The sequence below is a fragment of the Montipora capricornis genome, chromosome 4 (assembly GCF_036669925.1).
Source record: "Montipora capricornis isolate CH-2021 chromosome 4, ASM3666992v2, whole genome shotgun sequence".
Lineage (NCBI taxonomy): Eukaryota > Metazoa > Cnidaria > Anthozoa > Scleractinia > Acroporidae > Montipora > Montipora capricornis.
In genome coordinates, this window is record NC_090886.1 from 4,679,381 (window position 1) to 4,701,338 (window position 21,958).

General features: G+C 41.0%; 2 protein-coding genes and 1 long non-coding RNA gene across 3 annotated transcripts in view; 2 read left to right on the forward strand and 1 right to left on the reverse strand.

The window, feature by feature from the left end:
• LOC138045313 (ribonuclease H1-like) overlaps nt 1–9,281 on the reverse strand; it is a 10,378-nt gene extending 1,097 nt beyond the window's left edge. Inside the window, exons 1-7 of the mRNA XM_068891756.1 lie at nt 9,043–9,281; nt 4,698–4,830; nt 3,770–4,041; nt 3,512–3,566; nt 2,365–2,449; nt 622–746; nt 1–355 (exon numbers count right to left, since the gene is read on the reverse strand). The exon at nt 1–355 is cut by the window's left edge and continues 1,097 nt beyond it. Coding sequence (XP_068747857.1) covers nt 278–355; nt 622–746; nt 2,365–2,449; nt 3,512–3,566; nt 3,770–4,041; nt 4,698–4,830; nt 9,043–9,146 — 852 coding nt within the window. The 5' untranslated portion in view covers nt 9,147–9,281 and the 3' untranslated portion in view covers nt 1–277. The remainder of the gene's footprint in view (nt 356–621; nt 747–2,364; nt 2,450–3,511; nt 3,567–3,769; nt 4,042–4,697; nt 4,831–9,042) is intronic.
• LOC138045320 (uncharacterized) lies at nt 9,235–13,854 on the forward strand. The gene is made up of 3 exons (XR_011131568.1): nt 9,235–9,352; nt 9,568–10,152; nt 11,090–13,854. It is a non-coding gene; the product is annotated as an uncharacterized lncRNA (long non-coding RNA).
• Nucleotides 13,855–17,581: 3,727 nt separating this feature from the next.
• LOC138045317 (neuronal pentraxin-2-like) lies at nt 17,582–20,283 on the forward strand. The gene is made up of 4 exons (XM_068891762.1): nt 17,582–17,758; nt 17,961–18,036; nt 19,009–19,219; nt 19,704–20,283. Exons 2-4 carry the CDS (start codon nt 17,961–17,963, stop codon nt 20,101–20,103), a joined length of 687 nt encoding a protein of 228 aa, XP_068747863.1. The 5' UTR covers nt 17,582–17,758; the 3' UTR covers nt 20,104–20,283.
• The last annotated feature ends 1,675 nt before the right edge of the window (nt 20,284–21,958 follow it).

The following is a 21,958-nucleotide window of genomic DNA, read 5'->3' on the forward strand; positions in this document are numbered from 1 at the left end:
CTTTCTTTGTACAATTTATGATTTGAAAAATATTCTGCATATTGTATAATCAATCTCAGTGTTAGAGATCCATTAAACAGAGAAGAAGACGAATTTGGCATGAGCAAATTCAGTCATACAGTAACCCTATGAGTGCACTTGAATTTGCTCATGAAGAATTCTCTCCACTGAAATGTTCAACAAATGTTGCAGAGAAGTATTCTTCTTCTTACCTATGGGACATTTAAATAAATGTACATGTATAAATAACACTTTTAAGGAAAATACATGTATATCCTTATTTCAATGACCCTGATCGCGCTAGGCTGTCTGCAGCTTCGTTGCCTGGTATGCCTCGATGTCCAGGGACATGTGTCTGTAAATGAAAAAAAAAAAAAGATCTTCAAATGTCACCATGGAATGGTTCATGAACATTTAACCCATTGGCACATCAAATGCCCTAGGACATCCCCAGTTGACGAGTAAAATTGTCTGGCGTTTGACAGAGTAAAATCTGTTACAGTAAGTCTGAGTCCCAGAGTTCAATGGGTTAAACAAATGGGATGCTCTTAATAGGTTGATGACGTGGAAAATGGTAAAGTGAAAATTGGAAGCACAAATATCTGTCAATCAAGAGCTCACCCATTTGACATCAATTTCATCACACAGTTTTGTCAGTGTCTGAAATTCAGTCTTGTTCTTGACTTTTGTTCCATTTATTGTTTTCCATCCATTTTTCTTCCATCTCAGACACCAATCTGTAGCTCCTGATTCCAAAAAAAAGGGGAATGAATATTAATCAACACATGAGACTTAATAGATTTTACTCTGCTTAATGCCAGACAATTTTGCTCTTCGATGGAAGGCCGTTCAGGAATCAATGGGTTACAATAAGTAATGTTCACAAAACAAGCAGCAGTGTTTTTTGGGGTTTAAAAAGACGAGGTGTTCATGTATCAGTGTTTAAATTCTTGGGTTGCACGTCAGCTGATGCAAGTGAAAACATAAATCGATTACCATTTAAGAAATTGAGCCAAGAAATGGAAATGTTATAGAAGAGGAATAAATAAACAATGGGTCCAAGTCTCAGGGCTGTGCGATATTCCGTACTTGAGTTATTCAGCAAAATATACATGTATTACTCAAATTTGTAGAGTTTAGTATGGAGGCGCCATGTTGGTGTACTGCTGAAGTACACCAACATGGCGGCCGGAAACCTGTAGAAACATCTTGAACTTAGTTTGGCTGTCTTTAGCACTGTCTGCTGTATAATGAGCTAGCAAACATTCATATAGACACGTCTCGTAGTATATTGGCTGTTTAGGACACAAAAGCACAAGGGAAATAGAGGTTTTTTTTGGAACTGGCATGTTTTTGGAAGCCGTCAACATGTCACGCACTGTGAAAAACTCTGAAATTCAAACTGCTCTACTTTCAAAACGAAGCATGGTACCGAGCTGAAAACATGCAAACAGCTATATTTTTAAAACCTCTTGTAGCTGATTAAGATAAAAACTCAAAAGGCTCTTTAGTTTTGTATTTAATTTTTTTGTGAAGTCACATGCAACCCAAGAATTAGACGTGATAAAACATGTGCTGTGAGTTTTTTTAATTACCTGAAAAACATTCCACAAAAAGCGTGTCCCTTCAAGATTGTCCGAACAAATATCCAAATTGTGAGTCAGGGGAGAACATTAGCTTAGAAGATAAACAAGCTATGTCATGTGCAGTAAGACTTTATATCTGATAAAACACCACATACTAATTAGGTTTTTAATCAATTAAAGCATAAACTGAACTTGATGTTTTATTAACCATTCTGATTTGGTCAATGGGCTTATGAATTACTAATGTATTTTGAAAAGAACCATAACTTTCAAATTTCTACCAATCAGAGGTTAATATCTTTGTGCACCAGGGCCTGGTTGTTCGAATGCTGATTAACTTAATCCAGGATTAGCATAAACTCTTGTTTCATGTTTTCAACTTTTTGGTGAAAGTTTCTTTTGCTTAATTACTTTTGTTTTTCAAGATTGTCTTCTTCTAATGTTAAGTTTGCCAAATATCAGCGTTGAACAGCATTTGGGAGTAGAGAAATAAACTCCTTGACTAATTTTTAATCTGGGATTAGCATTAATAGGCTGTTGAACAACCGGACAAAGAGATAAATAAAAATAGAGAGCTTTAGCAATGGCAAAGGATGCAACAGCAACACTTCCAAGCGCAATATCAAGGATTAATATTGCAAAGTTTGGAAAGATGTCCTGCATGAGGGGCATCTACATGTACACTACTGCGTACCAATAGTTAGTCTGAGCAGCTATAAATCAGTTTGTCAAATTACTTAATTTTGTCAAATATAAAGTAGTTGTTGTTTAATTATACCATTTATAGTGTACTTGCTGTCAGTCCTGATTTCCAGTGTTTTATGTCCCAATGCCTTAGCAGTTTCAAGTGCCTTAACAGCAGCCTATGAATTAAATGAAGAAATTAGTAATACTTAAATCTGACATAAATGTAATATTAAGCCAACCACATGGCCAATTGAGCAGTTTCCATTGAATACCATACAACCTGTATAAATCCAAAGGTCATACTTAACTCAACAAAAACTCTTGCTGAATCTTTGAATATTCTTTGACGACGAGATTCTGCAGAATTCCCAACTGGTCACCAAACTGCGCTTTAGACTTTATCAGTTAAACTCTTAATTAAAGGGGCTAGGTCACGCAATTTTAGGCAATTTGAGCACTGATCGAATGGTCATAGAATTAACTAAAATATCAAAATAACTGTTCAAAACTATAGAAGAACTCTAACAAAACACAGGGAAGTCAAGAAGGGACATGGATGGAGAAAACTGGAGAGGATTGAAATGGATTGAATTTGGGTAAATTTGAAAAACGTCGGCCCATCTTTTTTCAAATTTATATCAGTCTATATCAAAATGTCATTTACACAGCTGGAAAATCATTCTCAGTTGTTATGAGACCATGATTTTGCAAATGAAAGACTCGATCTTGCTCTGCCAATTTGACGTTTAGAGCACATAATTAACAAAATCAAACAAAATTAATACCTAAAGTAGCGTGACCTAGCCCCTTTAAGCTAAGCTATAAGGTGATGAGATTATAGAGATTAACAGGAATGTGTGGAGAAATCAGCCAAGAGGTGGATGGTGCATTACTCATGATTTTTTGTGTGTTTATTCTACAAAGATTGACCAATCAACATGTTTGGTTTTCGTAACTTAACAAACTGGACATTCTACTTTTCAAATTGATTGATGAAAGACAAAAAGGCAGTTTGGTGGTTAGCCTTAAAGGTGACAATCCATAGAATTGGTGGAAGAAGGGCTGGCGTAGTGGTGAGAGCACTCATCCTCCCACCTATGTGTCCAAGGTTTGATTCCCAGACTCAACGTCATAATTTATGTGGGTAGAGTTTGCTGGTTTTCTTCATTACATGTATATGCAACTAAAAATAAGACACTGCTTTAGATGCAAGAAACTGTACTGAATGTCATGCTCACCATGATTTCTGCTCTTTGATTGGTTTGCTCTCCTTCCAAACGATCACTGATATTCCTACATGTGGTGAAGAAAGTGATCAGGGATCTTATTGTGAGGTAAAATGAGGAACACCACTGTGTGATACTTAAACTGCAGCACTGTTGCACTGCATCTTGCAAATCACTGTTTGTCAATACCAGATTATTCCCGGGGTTAACAACAATAATATTATTACAGTACCTATCTCCTTTAGAGCATTTGCAAGGAAGACCACCTACTTTGAATGCTCAGGTCCCCAGTAAACTCCAACGCCTGCCCTGGCGCCACGTCGGCCATTCTTCGTGCAGCAACCATCAGTATAAACTATAGGACGATCAACAACCAGGACACTGTCATCTAGAGATGACAACCAGGAACTACTAGATGCAGCAGAATGACTGGAAGTAGTGGATGAGGAAGATTTATGATGCTTATAGTTTCTCCAAGTCGTTGTATTACTGAAGCCATTACTATCACACATCTCCTGATAAGATCTCTTTTTACTTTGACCCTGTTTACAATGAAGGAAAGAACAATAAACTATCAAGAACAAAATTAATTAACTCCCATGGTTAAATCTAAACCAAGGGGTTGACACTGTTGACAAAGTCTGCAAAATTCTCCACAAAGTAGGGGGGGGGGGGGGAAGGGAGGTGGGTGGGGGAAACCCTTGCCATACGTTGGAGCTCAAATTACAATGTACAAAGACAATACTTACTCTTGAAATTTATTTTAGGACCCTGAGTGATGGTTCAACTTAGGTTTACATGTAAATCAGTACCCTTTATGGCATTTATTGTGTCATTTTGTCCTAGACAGTGCAGCCCAGTGGTTTGGGCGCTTGCCTTGAGATCCGGAGATCCTGGGGTCAAGACATGTTCTGGAATTTGCTCCAGGTAGTCCCTGGTTCAATTTCCTCGCTGCACTTGTGAAATAGCCAACTGGTTTGCCTCCGGCCAGTTGGGATTCTTAAATAATGACACTTCTTCTTCTTTTCTTCTTCATCAGCGTCACCTCCTGCATGGATATCCAATGACCCAACTGGTCTTGTCAACCATGACACCAGTCAACTAGAACACACGATCCAAAGTCGACACTTGTTGATGAAGGCCTTGTACTAATCATTCAGTTTGTATTAGTTACCCGTTTCTTTTCAGCGATACTCACATTTGATATTGGTGCTGTAGAGGAATCAGCATTGCAGTCACTACCACAAACAAAATTTTCAGCTTCCTCATTTGTAGAAAACTTCTTGAAACGAGCTTCAGGAAAGCCTTTGACATATTTCTCACACTCTCTCCTGGAAAGGCAATAAATAAATAGCCTACATTTATGACTGTAAGTGCCAACTGTTGGCAAGAATTGCGAGAATATGGGACTGCTTTTGTTTGTAGAAAGTCGTTCCCTTTTGCAACTAACTCTGCAGCCACATTTTGTAGTTGATGCACTTATTGTGTTATTTTGTCAGTACCCTTTAAAAATGAAATCTAAAAAGTTGACACAAAGTAACACAACAAATTCTCTTGGCGTCTTTAACCCGATGAATCCCGGGAGTGAGACTTAACAGATTTGACTTTGTCTAATGCCAGACGATTTTACTCATCAACTGGGGGTGCCCTAGGGCACACTGGAAGTCAATGGATTAAAGAAAATATTTGAATATTTGTTGTACTCACCAAAATTAATACTCTACCGGTGGATAAAAAATGGAACAATACTATAATAAATAGTTTTTATTATTCCACTATTACGCCATTTTACCAATGATATTTGGTCAAGAGAACCCGCAAAATATGAGTTGGTAATGCTCTGTGACTGTAGTGTCCCGGTTGGACTGGTTTAGAACAGGGCAAATACGCCGGACAGAATGAGAGTTTTTCAATGAAATACTTTTTTTTCAACAAGATGCAAAGCTCATCACTTGTTCAATCAAATAAAGTTCTTTGGCTGTTTTTTTGTGCCCTGAAAGACAGATGATGCATTTTTTAAAAAACACCCTTACCATGTAAAATTGAAGCAAAATAACACCTTTTTTGTAGTGGAATAATAAATTTGATGGTTTAACATATAATACTCACGGACAGTTTGCTCATTGCTTGTATTATTTCTTGCCCCTGTGGGGCTCGGAAAAAATACTACACAACTCGCAAAACATCCAACCGTCGAATAAGATGTATATATATTCCAGAGAATTGACATTGTTAGTTAGGTAAGTTCTTATAAACCGAGCAGGAGGTCTGTACAGACCAAACACAGTGCAATGAGGTCTATACCGGCCACGTACCAGCGACCTTACTCAAGATTCTCCCCAAAACACCAACCTAGCTAGTAGATGTTTATTATAAAACCAAACAAGAAATCAAAACTGAAACGACAAAATTGGCCTAGAAGCCAGTCTAATGTAGAATTAATAATAATAACCGACAATTTTAAAAGCCAACAAATTCTTTAAGTTAGTACGTTGCTCCAAGTCCTTTTTCGATCTTCCATAAATACTACAAATTCTGTTCAATCCCGATCCTAGCGAGTTAGGACAACGTGCGAGCCATGGCTGCGAGTCATACGAGCCATGACTGCGAGCGAACATGGTGAGTAATGCGAGTCAACATGCGAGTCAATGTGCACCATTCGCAAGGTCGTCCGTGATTGGCTGTTTGTGATCCAATGCTTTTGACAAATTGTACTCGTAATTTAACTTTTTTTTTTAATAATTGATGAAATTTCCATGAAAAACCTCCTTTGATTTTTTTTGTAATTTTAGTACTTTTAGTACGCTACCTTCCTTTTTTTATTGTGGAAGTCAAAGGCATGCAATGTTATCAGTTTATATTGAGTGTTGTTATGGTCATGGTCGTCACTTCCGTTAAGATCCTCGAAATTTAGACACTCCGTTGCGGTCGTTGTGATTGTGGTAATGGTCTTGGTGTTGTCAGTGGTCAAAGCGCTCAAGGTGGTCATGGTGGTCAGAGTGGCCACAGTGGTCACGGTGGTCTCAGTGGTCACGGTGGTCTCAGTGGCCACAGTGGTCTTAGTGGTCTCAGAGGTCATGGTGGTCTCAGTGGTCATGGTGGTCTTAGTGGTCACAGTGGTCATGGTGGTCGTGGTGCTCTCAGTGGTTATGGTGGCCTCAGTGGTCACGGTGGTCTTAGTGGTCACGGTGGTCTTAGTGGTCATGGTGGTCACGGTGGTCTGAGTGGTCATGGTGGTCTCAGTGGTCACGGTGGTCTCAGTGGTCTTAGGGGTCAGGGTGGTCTCAGTGGTCATGGTGGTCTTAGTGGTCACAGTGGTCATGGTGGTCGTGGTGCTCTCAGTGGTCATGGTGGTCTGAGTGGTTATGGTGGTCTCAGTGGTCACGGTGGTCTTAGTGGTCACAGTGGTCATGGTGGTCTCAGTGGTCACGGTGGTCTCAGTGGTCTTAGTGGTCATGGTGGTCTCAGTGGTCATGGTGGTCTTAGTGGTCACAGTGGTCTCAGTGGTCATGGTGGTCTCAGTGGTCCTGGTGGTCTTAGTGGTCATGGTGGTCTCAGTGGTCACGGTGGTCTCAGTGGTCATGGTGGTGTCAGTGGTCATGGTGGTCTGAGTGGTCATGGTGGTCTCAGGGGTCATGGTGGTCTCGGTGGTCTTAGTGGTCACGGTGGTCACAGTGGTCATGGTGGTGTCAGTGGTCATGGTGGTCTCAGGGGTCACGGTGGTCTCGGTGGTCTTAGTGGTCATGGTGGTGTCAGTGGTCATGGTGGTGTCAGTGGTCATGGTGGTCTCAGTGGTCTTAGTGGTCACAGTGGTCATGGTGGTCGTGGTGCTCTCAGTGGTCTCAGTGGTCATGGTGGTCTGAGTGGTTATGGTGGTCTCAGTGGTCACGGTGGTCTTAGTGGTCACAGTGGTCATGGTGGTCTCAGTGGTCACGGTGGTCTCAGTGGTCTTAGTGGTCATGGTGGTCTCAGTGGTCATGGTGGTCTTAGTGGTCACAGTGGTCTCAGTGGTCATGGTGGTCTCAGTGGTCCTGGTGGTCTTAGTGGTCATGGTGGTCTCAGTGGTCACGGTGGTCTCAGTGGTCATGGTGGTCTTAGTGGTCTCAGTGGTCATGGTGGTGTCAGTGGTCATGGTGGTCTGAGTGGTCATGGTGGTCTCAGGGGTCATGGTGGTCTCGGTGGTCTTAGTGGTCACGGTGGTCACAGTGGTCATGGTGGTGTCAGTGGTCATGGTGGTCTCAGGGGTCACGGTGGTCTCGGTGGTCTTAGTGGTCATGGTGGTGTCAGTGGTCATGGTGGTGTCAGTGGTCATGGTGGTCTCAGTGGTCTTAGTGGTCACGGCGGTCTTAGTGGTCACAGTGGTCATGGTGGTGTCAGTGGTCATGGTGGTCTGAGAGGTCATGGTGGTCTCAGGGGTCACGGTGGTCTTAGTGGTCATGGTGGTCTAAGTGGTCATGGTGGTCACGGTGGTCTTAGTGGTCTCAGTGGACCCGGCAGTCACCGGCAGTTGTTCTATCATGGTCACAATGGATGGTAATTGAGTGATCATGGTGGTGGAAGTGGTAATAGTGGTCTTGATTCACGCTGGTCATGTCACAGTAGGAAAAACGATAGCTATAGTGGTCACAGTGGTTACAGTTGTCCTGGTGGTCACAGTGGTCGTGGTGGTCATGTTGGTCACAATGGTCTCAGTGGTCACGGTGGTCTTAGTGGTCACGGTGGTCTTAGTGGTCACGGTGGTCTCAGTGGACGCGGCGGTCACCGGCAGTGGTTCTATCATGGTCACAATGGTTGGTAATCAAGTGATCATGGTGGTGGAAGTGGTAATAAAGGTCTTGATTTACGCTGGTCATGTCACAGTAGGAAAAGCAATAGCTATGGTGGTTACAGTGGTCCTGGTGGTCACTGTGGTCACAGTGGTCGTGGTGGTTACAGTATTTGGGATGGTTATGGTTTCAATTTCCTATCATAGGCAACTGTAATATTATTATTATTATTACTATTATTATTATTAAGTTGTGCTCTTGGTCTATTTTACTTTTCACTCAGTTCTGTTTGCCTGTCTATGCCGTTGTCTGTGAGTTCCAATCGGATTGCGAAAATCAAAAAAATCCAAAAACATCAATCTTGTTACAATTCTTGTGAATTTTTCCATCTGCAACATGCAAGTCACACAGTTATTGAAAGGTAACCGTTTTAAAATGGGTGCTTAGACTTACTAATTGTTTATCAGCGCTATTTGAAATGGGTGCTTAGGCTTAAATGCGAAATTCGCATGGCTCGCATGGCTCGCCGCTGGCTCGAAGATTGTCCAGCCGAGATCGTAGCCTTCTCCTTTCAATTAGACCCTTTTGGCCTAAACTGCAGAATTCAGGGCCACGTTCGCAAATTCCCATACAAACCCTTATAATTTTAACTAATCGTGACGCTCAAATTACAGCGTTAGCTTCAAACTTAATGATTTTGTGGGTAAATTGAGGGGTACAAATTGTAGATGCGGAACTTTGCGAGAAGCCAGTGCAAGCGGCGGATTCACTTCCTACCATGTTCGAAATACCCCTATCTTCCTTCCACTTCGTACAGCGTAATAACCTCCTTTCGGTCCCATTGTGAAGGCTTCGACGATCTTCTGTAGTTTAGAAAGCATGAATAGACCAAGAAATTTAATTTTAAATGGCGCGAAGACCGACTTAGTAGCCTCCCATCATTTGCAGTCTTTCACGGCATAAGTGGAACGCCTGACGAGTTTCGTAACTTATGACTGGAGGATAAACCTCTCCTCTGCGTCGAGAGAAGAAAGACATTGAAGGTGCTTATGGCTGCTTAAAATTAAAACAAACAGGAATATGGCGGGTAAGGTTAATGCCATTACTTAATGCCTAGAAGAAGAAGAAGAAGAAGAAACCTTTATTGCTCACCAGATGTTGTATTACAATAACATAATCGATACATTTTATATCAACTTTTGAGTAATTTAAAGTATAGTTTATTCGTTATTGGAGCTTATAGACGAGAGAGACCGTGAGGTTTTCGAGCTAACCCCTAACTCTGAAAATGTTCTGTTTTAGATAGTCGCCATGTTTGTCTTTCGGCAGAGGACGGTATGGTGGGGAGGACAGTGGCAAAAATATTCAAAATGACAGTAACTTTACAGGTTTTTGGGCGGCCTTAAACCGATACTCCACTACACACTCCTAAGACCTTGAAGCAGTTTTCATGGACATTGAGAGCAATCTCAACAAAATAGGCCTCTGAATCCTCAAGATGTGGAAGATAAAAGAGAGAAATTAACCAAAATGAACCAGAGAAGGGAAAATGTGAAGGCCCGCGCATGGAAACGCTGGAAGAGAGAATATAGTCATAGTTTGATGGAAAGCCATTGGCTGAATAAGGAAATGGGAAGTACACCTGTCGTTGGAGAAGTAGTTCTTTTAGTTGGAGATGAACGAAACCGCAGGGAGTGGAATAAAGGGAAGATACTGCGCCTAATGTTACAGGGAAGGATCGACGGTGTAGTGCAAGGCGTTGTATTGCCACACAAGGGATGCATGATCGAGCGACCTATCCAGTTGATTTGCCCTTTTGAGATCCAAGGAGTGGATTACAGCCCCAGGGGAGGTACTGCCATATATGGACTAGTGCCGCTGTGAAAGGTACATGGTTTTCAATCAGTTTACTCCAGGATAGAGTATATAAATCATTGCCTTTCGGTCTAGAATAGGGTATCATTTTTCACGAAACTGACCAGTCGGTTGAAGATTTTATCAAGACTAAGGAAACCAGAAATTCCCACTCGATAACATAAAAAAAAGTTTAAGTTTACCTAACTCAGCCTCAACAGTGTCAATAAATGGCTATCATGAAACACCTCTGGATATTATTAACTGTCAAGAATCGGAATTTAGACGGAAATCGGTGGGAGTTTACTCTATTATAAGGTAGCAAATTCAGCTGAACTAGCTCTGGTATAGGCTAAGGGTTCCAGGGTTCCAGCGGCACATCACCACCCAGAAATTCCTAAAGGGCCCCCCCCCCCCCCCCCCCCCCCCGGGATTACAGCCCTTCGCAAGAGGAGAGGAAAGAAGCACTTCAAATCCAGGAGTCAGAGACCAAAGAAACTTGCAGCACGCCAGAACCAAAGAACGGATCGTAGAACGGATGCAAGCAAAAGAGAGGAATTGACTTATTTAGATTGCACTGTTTTATCGAGATGATTACCTTTTGTAGTGTAAACATTGATGACATCAATTTTTAGGGGAGTTGTGTGCGACATTCAAAGGCACCCTCCCCCACTAAGTTGCATGTGACATTTGTTATGTAGGAGCAAGTCACGTTTTTTGGAGTAGTAAAGATCAGTTCCATATTTTTTGTAAGAGTTTGGAAAGGAAATGGGTGAGCGGATTAAAAAGAAGTTGTGTTACATGGGTGAGTTTTGCTGAGTCAAGTATTACCAATAAATTCGGTATAGTCGTGATTATGGATGCATGTAGTACTCCAAAATCACGGAACTGAGGGTGTTTGCTATTGCTACATTGATTGAGTCTGGGAAGAATGCATGTGTTATTAAATTTTGTGCTTTTTTTTCAACAGGGTGCTCTTCACAAGGCATCTTGAACTGCTTTTCATAAGGCATCGATCAATGGAACATAAGAGATGGTCAAAAGGCGTCTTGTCTGTGGTGCAAATACTGTCCAAAGAGTGAGATCAGTTTCTTTTATCCTTTCTGTTTACAAAACTTCAACAATATGGCGTAAAGATCGGTTAGAGCCGTCTGTAGTGAGTTTCGTTAAGAACAAAATTCACGACTTTTGCGATCATTTTGTGAGAATTTGTAGTTCAAGCCCCATTCCAATAAAAACGAGCGGTGCCAAGCTACATTCGTCACATTGTTCGTAAATCCGGCACGGCTTCGTTTTTTAAGCAAATTGATCAGAGCGGGTAAACGTTAACATAACGCAACAGAAAATATGTGCGTTATGAAGAAAGAGAATGTTCGAATTTGTGGAAGTTCGGTTCAATTGGCCGAGGTAGAAACTGCTTTTAATTACTTTTCACATACAGCGTACATTAGGCAAAACTATGAAACATTTGTTGCGGGAACATTGTTGCGGAAGCAAATGTTCCCGGTTGGGCCACGTGGGAAACATGTTTTTTACCTGATAGAAAAACTTTCTTTTTTTTTTCGCCCGCAGCATTGGAGTTCCTACAGTTGTTTAGCTAGGCCCTTACTTATGATCAAGGCCGCCCATTACAAAAAATACAACGAAGGGACATGTAACTTGTATCGAGTATGTAAAGAGATGTTTTATCAACAGACTGATCTGTTTCGTTTTAATGAAATTGCTAAAATTTCCCCGATCATTTTTTTGGAAAAAAAGATTTCTTTTTAGACTGATTGATAGCTGAAAGTTGCCTTCCACGAACTTCCCTGTGGAACTATTTCCTTTCCAAAACAAAAATGCTGGCTGTTACGATTTAAGAGTGCCAAAAATTGCAACATGACCCTTCAGAAAACGGTTGCCGGCTAATCTTTAAGAAATCTATATCTTTTTGGCAATGAAGAATCCGAAAATGTTAGATTGTTGTGCTCTCCGTAACTGTATCGGTACATTGGTACCGGGAACTGTATCGGCATTGGTACCGGGAATGAGAAGTTGCCCTTAGTATTGAAAGCATGAATATATTATTGCTTTATACTTAGAGAAGGTAACTTATCAAAGCGGAGAAAAAAAGACAACGAACACAGGATTGCTTCCTATGATTGTCCAAGTATGTTTTGGCTGCCAGGATATTGAAAACTCGAACCTTCCACAACTGATTTGAAGATGCGTTCGATTGACCGTATTCTGGAACAAGAGCACGTGGAATTATGATTATGATAGATCTCTTTGGCGTCTCTAAGCAACAAGGAACTTAAAGATTATTTCAAATTGCATTTTAGCAGGTTTGACAATTTTTAGGTTAATCATCGTAAAAACTAAGGATTTTGGAAGTCTATTCCATGTATTCCTCCTATTCCAGAAGACAGTCAATCGAATGCACCCTCTATTTCCCTTCTGATCATCATCATTTCTTTGACGTTCCACAACTCTAACCTTAATATTTACATTGTGAAGACCTGACAAGTGTCATTCACTGGTGATGATGGCAGAAGCACACAGCAACATTTTCGACATTAGCACCTTTTGTTGGGACCAAATAAAAGCGCACTGTACTTCGCAGTACTTGTAACCTAAGCGCCACGGCCAAGGTCATTATAATTGCAATGGTAATCGTAAGAGAGTTATGATCTAGTTCGAATTAATGCGCCGTAATCAAAAGGGAGCTTAAGGCCGGTTTACACGGGACGATTTCTCGGCCCGTCGCGGCGCTGGAGCGGAAATCTTGCGTACCGGTATATTTTGACAGCCAATGAACGACCGATTCATGGAAATTAAAATCGGTCCGATTCAAAAAATCTGTTGCAGTGCAATAGATTTTTTGAAGTCGGACCGACACTCTGAGAGAAACCGCCACGTCAATCAAAGGGTATGCGAGTGGGTTATGCGCATAAATACTTTAAAAAGTAAAGCGTTCAAAATGGCGAATACTAAAAGGACAACGGGAAGATCTTTTGAGGAAAAGTTACACGTTTTACACAATTTACACGGTACGATTTATCGGCCCGACAAAACCGCCCGACAAATCGTTCCGTGTAAATCGGCCTTTTATTCAACGACGACGGCAACGAGAACGTCATCTTAAAATAGAAATTCGTGTTATTGTAATCACCTCGGGGCTATTCAGTCCAACCTGTTTAACATGACAAAGGTGTGGCAGTTCGTCAAGAATGAAACTGATGTGAACGGCGCTCAATTTAGTAGAGAGAAATAAAAGTTATCCCCAAGTGATAACAATAACGCGAATTCACATTTAACGAGGACGTTCTCGTTGCCGTTGCCGTCGTCGATGCTAAAGCCCCCTTTTGACGACAACGCGAGCATACAAATGTGGGTCTATAATTCTCTATATTTACTCTGAAACCGCTCGTACCAATTTATTTTTAGGATGCTTCGCCGACATTGTACGACGCGAACGAGATGGGCTAACCGGCAGAAACTTACGATAGCGCAAAGTTATATTTTTCGGTTGACGTCGCCGTCGTAGATCGTAAAGTCCCTATTAAGTAAGGACGTCGACGGTGGCTAAGAGAACGCCACAAAACAATAGGTTTGATTAGCAAAAACAATAGCTCTGCACGCCCTGCACGTGCGTTTTACATTTTGATACATTTCTTTGCAGTTCTCGTCTTGACAGTCGTCTTGACAACGAAATGAAATCAAGGGCACCCAACAAGCAGATTAGGGTGCGTTCGATTGACCGTATTCCGGAATAGGAATATTTACGGAGATTCACATTAAAATTGTCTAACAGCTGCTAAAATGCTATTTTAAGCATATAATATTATGCTTGTTGCTTCAAAAGCGCCAGACATACCGTTTTAAATCACCACTCCGCTTATTCTTATTCCGGAATTGGGTCAATCGAACGCACCCTAAGCCTAAAGCCTTTGAGAGAGATTTCCAGGCTCCTTGCAATGTATAAGGACTGTCTAAGAGTTGTTTTTATCACCGAGAAGAATTTGATCTGGGCGGATATCTTAGCTGAAAATTGAAGTGTCCGAGAATTTTAGGGGACGATATCTTCATTTCAGAAATTGCTAGTTGAACGTTGCCTTCTAATAACTTCCAACCGAACCATTTCCGCATCCGAAACTGCTAGGTGACCTTTTCAAGTGCCATAAATTGCACATATGTCCCTTCCGAAAACGTAAGGGCCTAGTGTTTCCTGGTTACGAATCTTTTAGGAAATGCTTTAGTAAAGAAATCTTTAGCTGTTTGGCAATGTAAAACCGAAATTCGTAGAACATTTTGGCTCTCCTGAAGACATATTTCACCAAAGATTATCCTTGGGTGCCCCTGGTGAAATGATCAAATTTGATGTCATGTGGAGGACTCGAGCACCTGACGACGAATTCTCAATTTCCTCTCTCAATATCCACACCGTTCTCATCAATTTTATTCTTGGAATGTGGACTCACACTTTCCATGCCGAGTGACTTCGAGTAATCGCAAATTTCTTACAATAACGGGATATAATATTTTCAAACGACGCTCTCGTAGCCGTCGTCTTTGTCTCTGCTTAAGGTCCCTATTATTTTGCAGACGACGGCAAACAAACGTACAGAAATGAAAAACGTTCGTGCTCACTTAAAATATGCAAATTTGTGACGTTTTCGTTGCCATCGCCAACAGGGAGTTTAAGATCTACGAAGGCGACGGTCGACCAAAACGTCACCTCAAAATATAACTTTGCTTTATCACAAGTCTTTCGCGATTATTCCGTCTCGTTCACGTCCTACAATATGGGTATCTTTAAAATAAACTGGTACGAGCGTTTTCACAGTGGAAATAGAAAATGAAAGATTCTTTGTTGCATACTAGGGTTGTCGTCAAAACCTCAAATTTGGTGATTTCACGTCGTCGCTATGCAGAGGACCGCTAACATCGATTATTTATGCTCTTTGAACCAATGATATTATTGTTTTGTGGCATTGTCTTAGTCGTAGCCGACGTCGTTTCTTAGGGTGCGTTTGATTGGACCTATTCCGGAATAAGAATACGTGGAGTGATGATTTAAAACGGTATGTCTGGCGCTTTTGAAGCAACAAGGATAATACAGATATGTTTAAAATAGCATTTTAGCAAGTGTTTGATAATTTTAATGTGAATCTCCGTAAAAGCGAAGGATTTCTAACTTCTATTCCATGTATTCCTATTCCGGAATACGGTCAATCGAACGCCCCTTTAAACTCCCTATGGTCCTCGTCATTGTAACGTTATCGCCTTACCCTTACCAACAACAAGAAACATTTCTGATCTTTAGATTTCGACGCCCTCAGAATGGTAATTTTGACCACGGTTTTTGACCAGGGACCTGTTCTCAGAACATAGAAGGTCTGAAAACCGGTTTTGGTAACACGAAAAGGGTGTTTTGAAACTAAAGGCCCCTGCAGACGAAGAAACATTGTTGCGGAACATTGTTCCCAGAAATGTTTCCTGCAATGCATGCGCGAACGAGGAAACATTGGTTAGGAAGCAAAATGTTTCTGAAGAAATTCAGAAACAATTTTGCCTCTCGGGAATCAAACTTTGCTTCCGCAACAATTGTTGCCTGGGGCCCGTTTCTCGAAAGTCCCGAAAACTTTTCGGGCCCGAAAGGCCATTTGTGAAACGGCGAACCGCTTGTTTTGGAAAGCCCATCTTTTGAAATGCTTTTAAGGGAACAAAAAGAAAAAGGACTGTGAAGTTTGACGACTTAAATCCTCTCCGTTCTTGAGATACAAAAGGAACTGCGACACCCGAAAATGGCCCGTAAAGTTTCGGGACTTTCGAGAAACGGGCCCCTGGGCGCGCAAACGTGAAAACATTTCGGTAAACATTGCTTCCGCTACAATGTTTCCTCATTTAAGTGGGCCTTACTTACTTACTTTATTTATTTATACACGGTAAAATCTTCAGTATAAGATCCCGGCGCTTATTCAGAAAAGCTGCGCTTTGAACGTGTTTTGAAAACCATTTAAAAGAAACAAACGTTTTCCTTTCGTTGAAAATGAAGAGGTATTTATCAGTATCATCCGATGAAAAGTTTCGAGACTTCACAGAAACGGCCGGGATTCAGGTCTTAACGCTCCTTGCAATTACCCTTTCGACTGTGAATTCATAGCTATACTCAGCTACTGGCTCCGACAAAATTACTTGAAACAGGGAATTTTTAAATAGATTTGCTGTATTGGCTGGTCCTCCTTTCCTTTCGATGTTGTTTTCTCGCAATTTTCCTAGCAGATTCTGCAAGTCAACATTACGGGGAGTGAAAAGTGTCTCAACAATTTTGTCAGGGGCTGTATTTCTGCGTTCTGCTGTTTGTGTTTGTGGTTATGGTTCGACATTAGGTTTTTAAGTCGTTTGCCCTTTGGACAACAAAGCCTCACAGTTTGGTTGCCCTAGGAAGACTTTTAGTCGCCCGACACAATGAAGGACGTTCTCGCCCATTACCACAGCGCATTTTTCGCAGAATTGCCACGCATACAGTACTAGTATCTTTAGATCCAGAAAATATCGAAAGTGTCACTCACTCAGTTATCTATCAGTTTTCGGCACTGGTATAAAAATAGTGCTGTTGGATTTCAGACGAAACAAATCGTAATAAATTCACTTTCTGAGTATTAAACTTTGTGTGTCAATCCACAGACATCACAGAAATCCTAGTTGCTCGACTTGTCCTGGTGACTGAGATTTTTTGTTGCCCTGGGTAAGCTGGTAACTGTTAATATCAAGCATACCTTGTCGATAGTTTGAGTTATCGGGAGTTGGTTATACTTCATCTCACTCCCAATTTCAAATTATTTCACTTCCGCTCCCGCTTCTCTGTTGATACTGATGACCGGATATAGCAAAACGTCAAGTTGTTCATATTGTTTAATCCGGCAAGAAGCGAACTATTTACTGCCTTTAAACTATAAAAATGAGACGAACATAATTCACAAGAACGAAAAGATCAATGTTCACCCATGCAAAACCTTGCAGAAGTTAGGTCATTATATTTCACATTGTTTCCCGGAGATTTTACTGTTTCCCGACCTGGAAATCGTGGGCGTCCACGATCGTCTGGGATTTTCCCGACATATGAAAACTAGGCTTTCTAAGTTGGAATTCTTCTCTTGGCCGCTTTCACTTGAGTCAGCGAAACGTCTTTGTTCTTAATTAAGTAGACAGCCAATTACCAGTAAACACTTACTTGTCAACTTCATTGATACAGTGTGGATAAGAAGTTTAATTTCATTCTTTGTCTTAAAATCGTGTTACAAGAAATAATGGAAAAGAGTAAACTTCCTTGACAAGCCGAATAACATTAACGGACGTGCCGTTTCATTAATAAAGGTAATTTGCAATCAACCGCCAAACTGTCAACCTCCTCAATTGCGGTTATTCAAAAAAGGTTCTTAAACTATTTATTGAGTTATAATTTTCTGGGACGAAAATTTTCTTGTTTCTTTTTTTTGCGTGGCAGTCTTAGGGATAAAAGAAGTGCGTTTACTCCGAGATAAGCATCAGTTGCTTGAGTTTTTCTCGGAGAAAGTTCAAAGTGGTCGGGAAATCGATATATTCCATTGGATTGTTTGTGATTCACACTGAAGTCGTCGCCAGAACTACTCAAAACGTAAGGTTTTCTTTAAAAATATAGAAACAGCTTGGTCATAGTCACTTAACATTCTCTGACAATGATTTCAGTTTTCAATTTAGTAAAGAATGGTAGGTGGCTGTATACTCCACAATTTTGTTCAGTCAAACAGTGGAGAAAAATACACTTTCAAACAATGGAGAAATATACTGAAGTCCGTATTTGTCTAATTTTTTGACAGATGTCCAGAATATACGCTTCGTTGCTTTTTGGCCTTATGATCTGTGCTGCCCATGTTGCCGGATATACATCGAACAGTAAGTTATCACATCTTTATACAGATTGCAGCAAGAGAATATCGAAAGAAGTAATGCAATTGTGAATTCTATGCTTCGTAATTGGCTTAAAAATCTCCTTCCTTTTTTCATCTAATAAGAGGCAAAATCAAAACTCATTGCCAATTGCACTCTCGTATTTTGCGCTCTGATAAAATCATGTAGGAGGAGCTTTGAATTCTGCTTGGTTCATCGCGCAAGTTGAGCCTGTTGGAATAATTACTTTTCGACACTCAATTAAATTATAGATAAAAAGAAATGCAAAATATAGGTTGAATTAAATTGATTGAACAAGCATATAACTTATTACCCATATCCCATAGACATACTTCACATGAGGAATCAGGGGCACCCAACGGAACTTTTCGTTAAATTATCTGTTCGGAAGGCCTTTAATCACCTTGAATTTTCTTTTGGGAATTTTCACATCGAACTTTCGTTAGCTGAAAAGGGTAAAGCCTGTTTCTTTCTAATTTGTAAAAATGTCCTTGTGAGTACCGAAAAAAGGCCAGCTATGAGTTTTCAGTTATGAGTTTCTAGCGCAACCTAAAATGAACCTACAAAGCTTTAAAAGCATTCCGAAGAGCTTAGAACAGCAAGGAAACCGTCGCTGGAAAGAAAACCGTCGCTGAGTGCCCCTGAGGAATTACCTTATGCAAATTCAGTGAAGTTTATTGAAGTGTCAAATCGACCTAGCGCTGGGGACACCAGAAATCAAATTAAATCAAATTAAATCAAATGTTGCTTTTTGAGGAGAGCGGAAAACCGGAGTACCCAGAGAAAAACCTCTCGGAGAAGAGTAAAGAGCCAACAACAAACTCAGCACACATATGATGCCGAGTCCAAGAATCGAATCCCGGGCCACATTGGTGGGAAGCGAGTACTCTCACCACTACACCAACCCCCGCGGTTTCAAAGTAATGTGCGTACTTATGCCTTTTTTCTCCTGTATAGACTATGCCCTTCAGTTCTCATCCAGTGGCGTGAGTGACTACGTCAACATTTGGGGCATGCCCAGTTTGACTCAGTTTACTGTGTGTCTTTGGATGAAATCCAGTAGCGGCACTGATGGGACGCCATTTAGCTATGCAGTCAACGGACAGGCCAATGAATTGCTTTTGTTCGACTACGGGTCATTTAAACTGTGGATCGGTGGCCAATTCAGGTTTGTTTTAAGGGTGTAAAGTTGTTTGAAATCGGTGGAAAACGTAAGTGATTTTCGATTGAGGATAGAACATAACTTGATATTACCGCGAAGAATCTTAAAAGTGTGACCACTTTTAATTATTGCACTTTCTTTCATGCGTGAAGACTACTGGATAGTGTGGCACGCGAAAATGGCTCTCTGTAAAAATATGTGATAAGTTATGCTCGATATATATCAATACATCCATCCAGCATATACAAATGGCCGGAAACGTTTTTGGGTGGCTTTAGGCAAACTGACCCCTGTTGGCACCTTTTCATCTCGAGGAGTCCGCATCAATTGGCCAGTTTCGCATTCTCACGGTTAGACTGGATCTAGCATGAAATGGAGGCTAATGCGGGGGAAATTCCTCCGCATCAGCCTTAATTCCAAGCTAGTTCCAGTCCAACCGTAAGACTACGAAACTGGGGTATTTATGGTCAGTTAACTTATCTTGCCACAGGAACACCAGGGTATCAGCAAACGATGGCACCTGGCATCACATCTGCGTGACTTGGACAAACAGCAATGGTGGGTGGCATATTTACAAAGATGGTGTTCTGCAGCACCACAGCATCAACTTCAGGAAAGGGTACAGAATCAAATCTGGAGGGTCTCTGGTGCTGGGACAAGAACAAGATAGACTTGGAGGATCATTTGAGTCGAGTCAGCGCTTTGTTGGACTTCTGACCGGAGTCAATGTGTGGAACACAGCTTATTCAGCTTCTGTGATCCGGAATCTCTCAAGGTCTTGCTTTAATGGGTTTGGCAATGTCTACAGGTGGTCCGATTTCAGAGATGCTATAAAGGGCAACACTGGATTGGTCGTTCCATCTAACTGTTCTCCCAGGTCAAGGGGATAAGCCGGCTCGGCGTCTGCTGCAAGCACACTGTGTTCAAATTTAAAAACTTGCTTTAACACATTATACGCTAGACTGTAAACGTGCCGTAATATCGAGTAAAATGCATTGCAACCGTAAGCAGAGAGAAGCCATTAAAAGAACACAGATGTAAGGAAACAAAATAAAACTTTATCAATAAAATGATTTGCCTCAATTTTTTTTCGTTTTCAGTCCATGTTTCATAAAGATTTGGTTTTATCAAACGAGTTGATAGATGTCAAAGGTTAGTTTTCCACCGTACAAAGATTGACCAGCTGATATTTCGAGCGCTAGTCCTTCGCGATGACAAAGGGCCAGCGCTCGCGAAACTTCAGGTTGTCAATCTTTGTTCGGTAGAAAATTGGCGTTTAACAAAACTCTTTTGATAAACCAAAATTTTCCTGTTTGACTCCTCCACCGTTGCAGTTAGGCTTGACAGATTCTGGTAAAAAATTGTTGCAAAGTTGCTGAGAAACATCGCTAGAAGTTGCTCATAAGTTGCTCAAAATCCATAAAGCTCCTCCACAAATTTCAATTGTCGCTCCGCGACGTAATCACACTGATTACTTATTTTCTTTATTGTGGAGCCCATGAAATGGCTGAATTGCAAAAAACAGCTAGCTAAACAAGAGACATGTGTTGCTAACAACATGCATGGTTCGTACGCGTCTTGAAAACTCTTGAAAACCCTTGAATTTTGAGAGTGCATTTTCAAGGCCTTGAAAATCCTTGAAAATCTCTGCTCTTCATTCCTGGTCCTTGAAAGTCCTTGAATTTTTTTCTGACCCGCATTTTTAATCTTTGAAAACTTCAGTGAAAATAATCAGTCACTCAAGTCATGTCATAGAAACGCGACGAGCTGTGGGGTTGAGAATGGGTACCAGTGCCTTTGCATTATTTTCACGCATCTTCGTTACGGAAAATGAGGAAGAATTGTTCTGTCAGACCATTTCTATGGGTAAATTCATCGACGTAAATAAAAAAGAGGTCCTTGAAATTTCAAAATTTGGCCCTTGAAAGTCCTTGAATTTTTAGGTCTGAAAAAGTGTGCGAACCCTGTAACAACACACTTGTTGTATTTGAAATGTGAATTTCACCTTTCTATTGTTTCAATGTATGCAAATGAATAGCAGTGAGGACAAAAGAAGAGTAAAGCCTGGCTTTTATTAGCGACGCAAGCACAACGCAAGCATAAGCACCTTATGCTAATGAAAACGAAAGTCGGCATAAGCATCAAAATCAACCACGGCAACCGCCATTTTGTTCAAATGCTCAGACGCAGGGAATCTGGAACGAGTGCTTTAATTGGCCAGACGCAACAAATTTCCTTGTGCTTATGCTGCGTTTCGTTTTCACACGACGCAAGAGAATGCAAACATAAGCAAGCACAAGGAAAAGGAAAATGTTTGATACTTGTGCTTGTGCTGGGGCTTGTTCTTATGCTTGCGTCAACCCCGTTTTCACGGTGAAATAAGCACTCTTATGCTTGCGCTTTGTGCTTGCGTCGCTAGTGAACACCAGGCTTAAGTCTATGATCTAAATACGGTACATATAGTTTACGTCATAGAAAGTGCGGCGTACGGGGTTTTATTCACGAGTTGTTTGTGTCAAATCCCGAACGAGCGAGGAACGAGCGAGCGAGGGTTTTTGACACAAACAACGAGTGAATAAAACCCCGTACAAAGCACTTTCTATGTCGTGAACTGTTTATTACACATAAGACGAGAATTTTTATTAAAATAGTTTTCTGAACGCAAATTAGAAACAAAAACTCACTAACAATAGAACCAAATGCAAATTTAATTTAATTCAATAACAAAGTAAGATTTGCACGAGA

What these genes read in the sequence shown, in the direction of transcription:
- LOC138045317 (XM_068891762.1), top strand. Translation starts at nt 17,961, where the DNA reads ATGTCCAGAATATACGCTTCGTTGCTTTTTGGCCTTATGATCTGTGCT. An exon ending in TGCCGGATATACATCGAACA is followed by an intron (nt 18,037 to 19,008) that starts GTAAGTTATCAC and finishes TCTCCTGTATAG; the next exon opens with ACTATGCCCTTCAGTTCTCA. An exon ending in TGGATCGGTGGCCAATTCAG is followed by an intron (nt 19,220 to 19,703) that starts GTTTGTTTTAAG and finishes ATCTTGCCACAG; the next exon opens with GAACACCAGGGTATCAGCAA.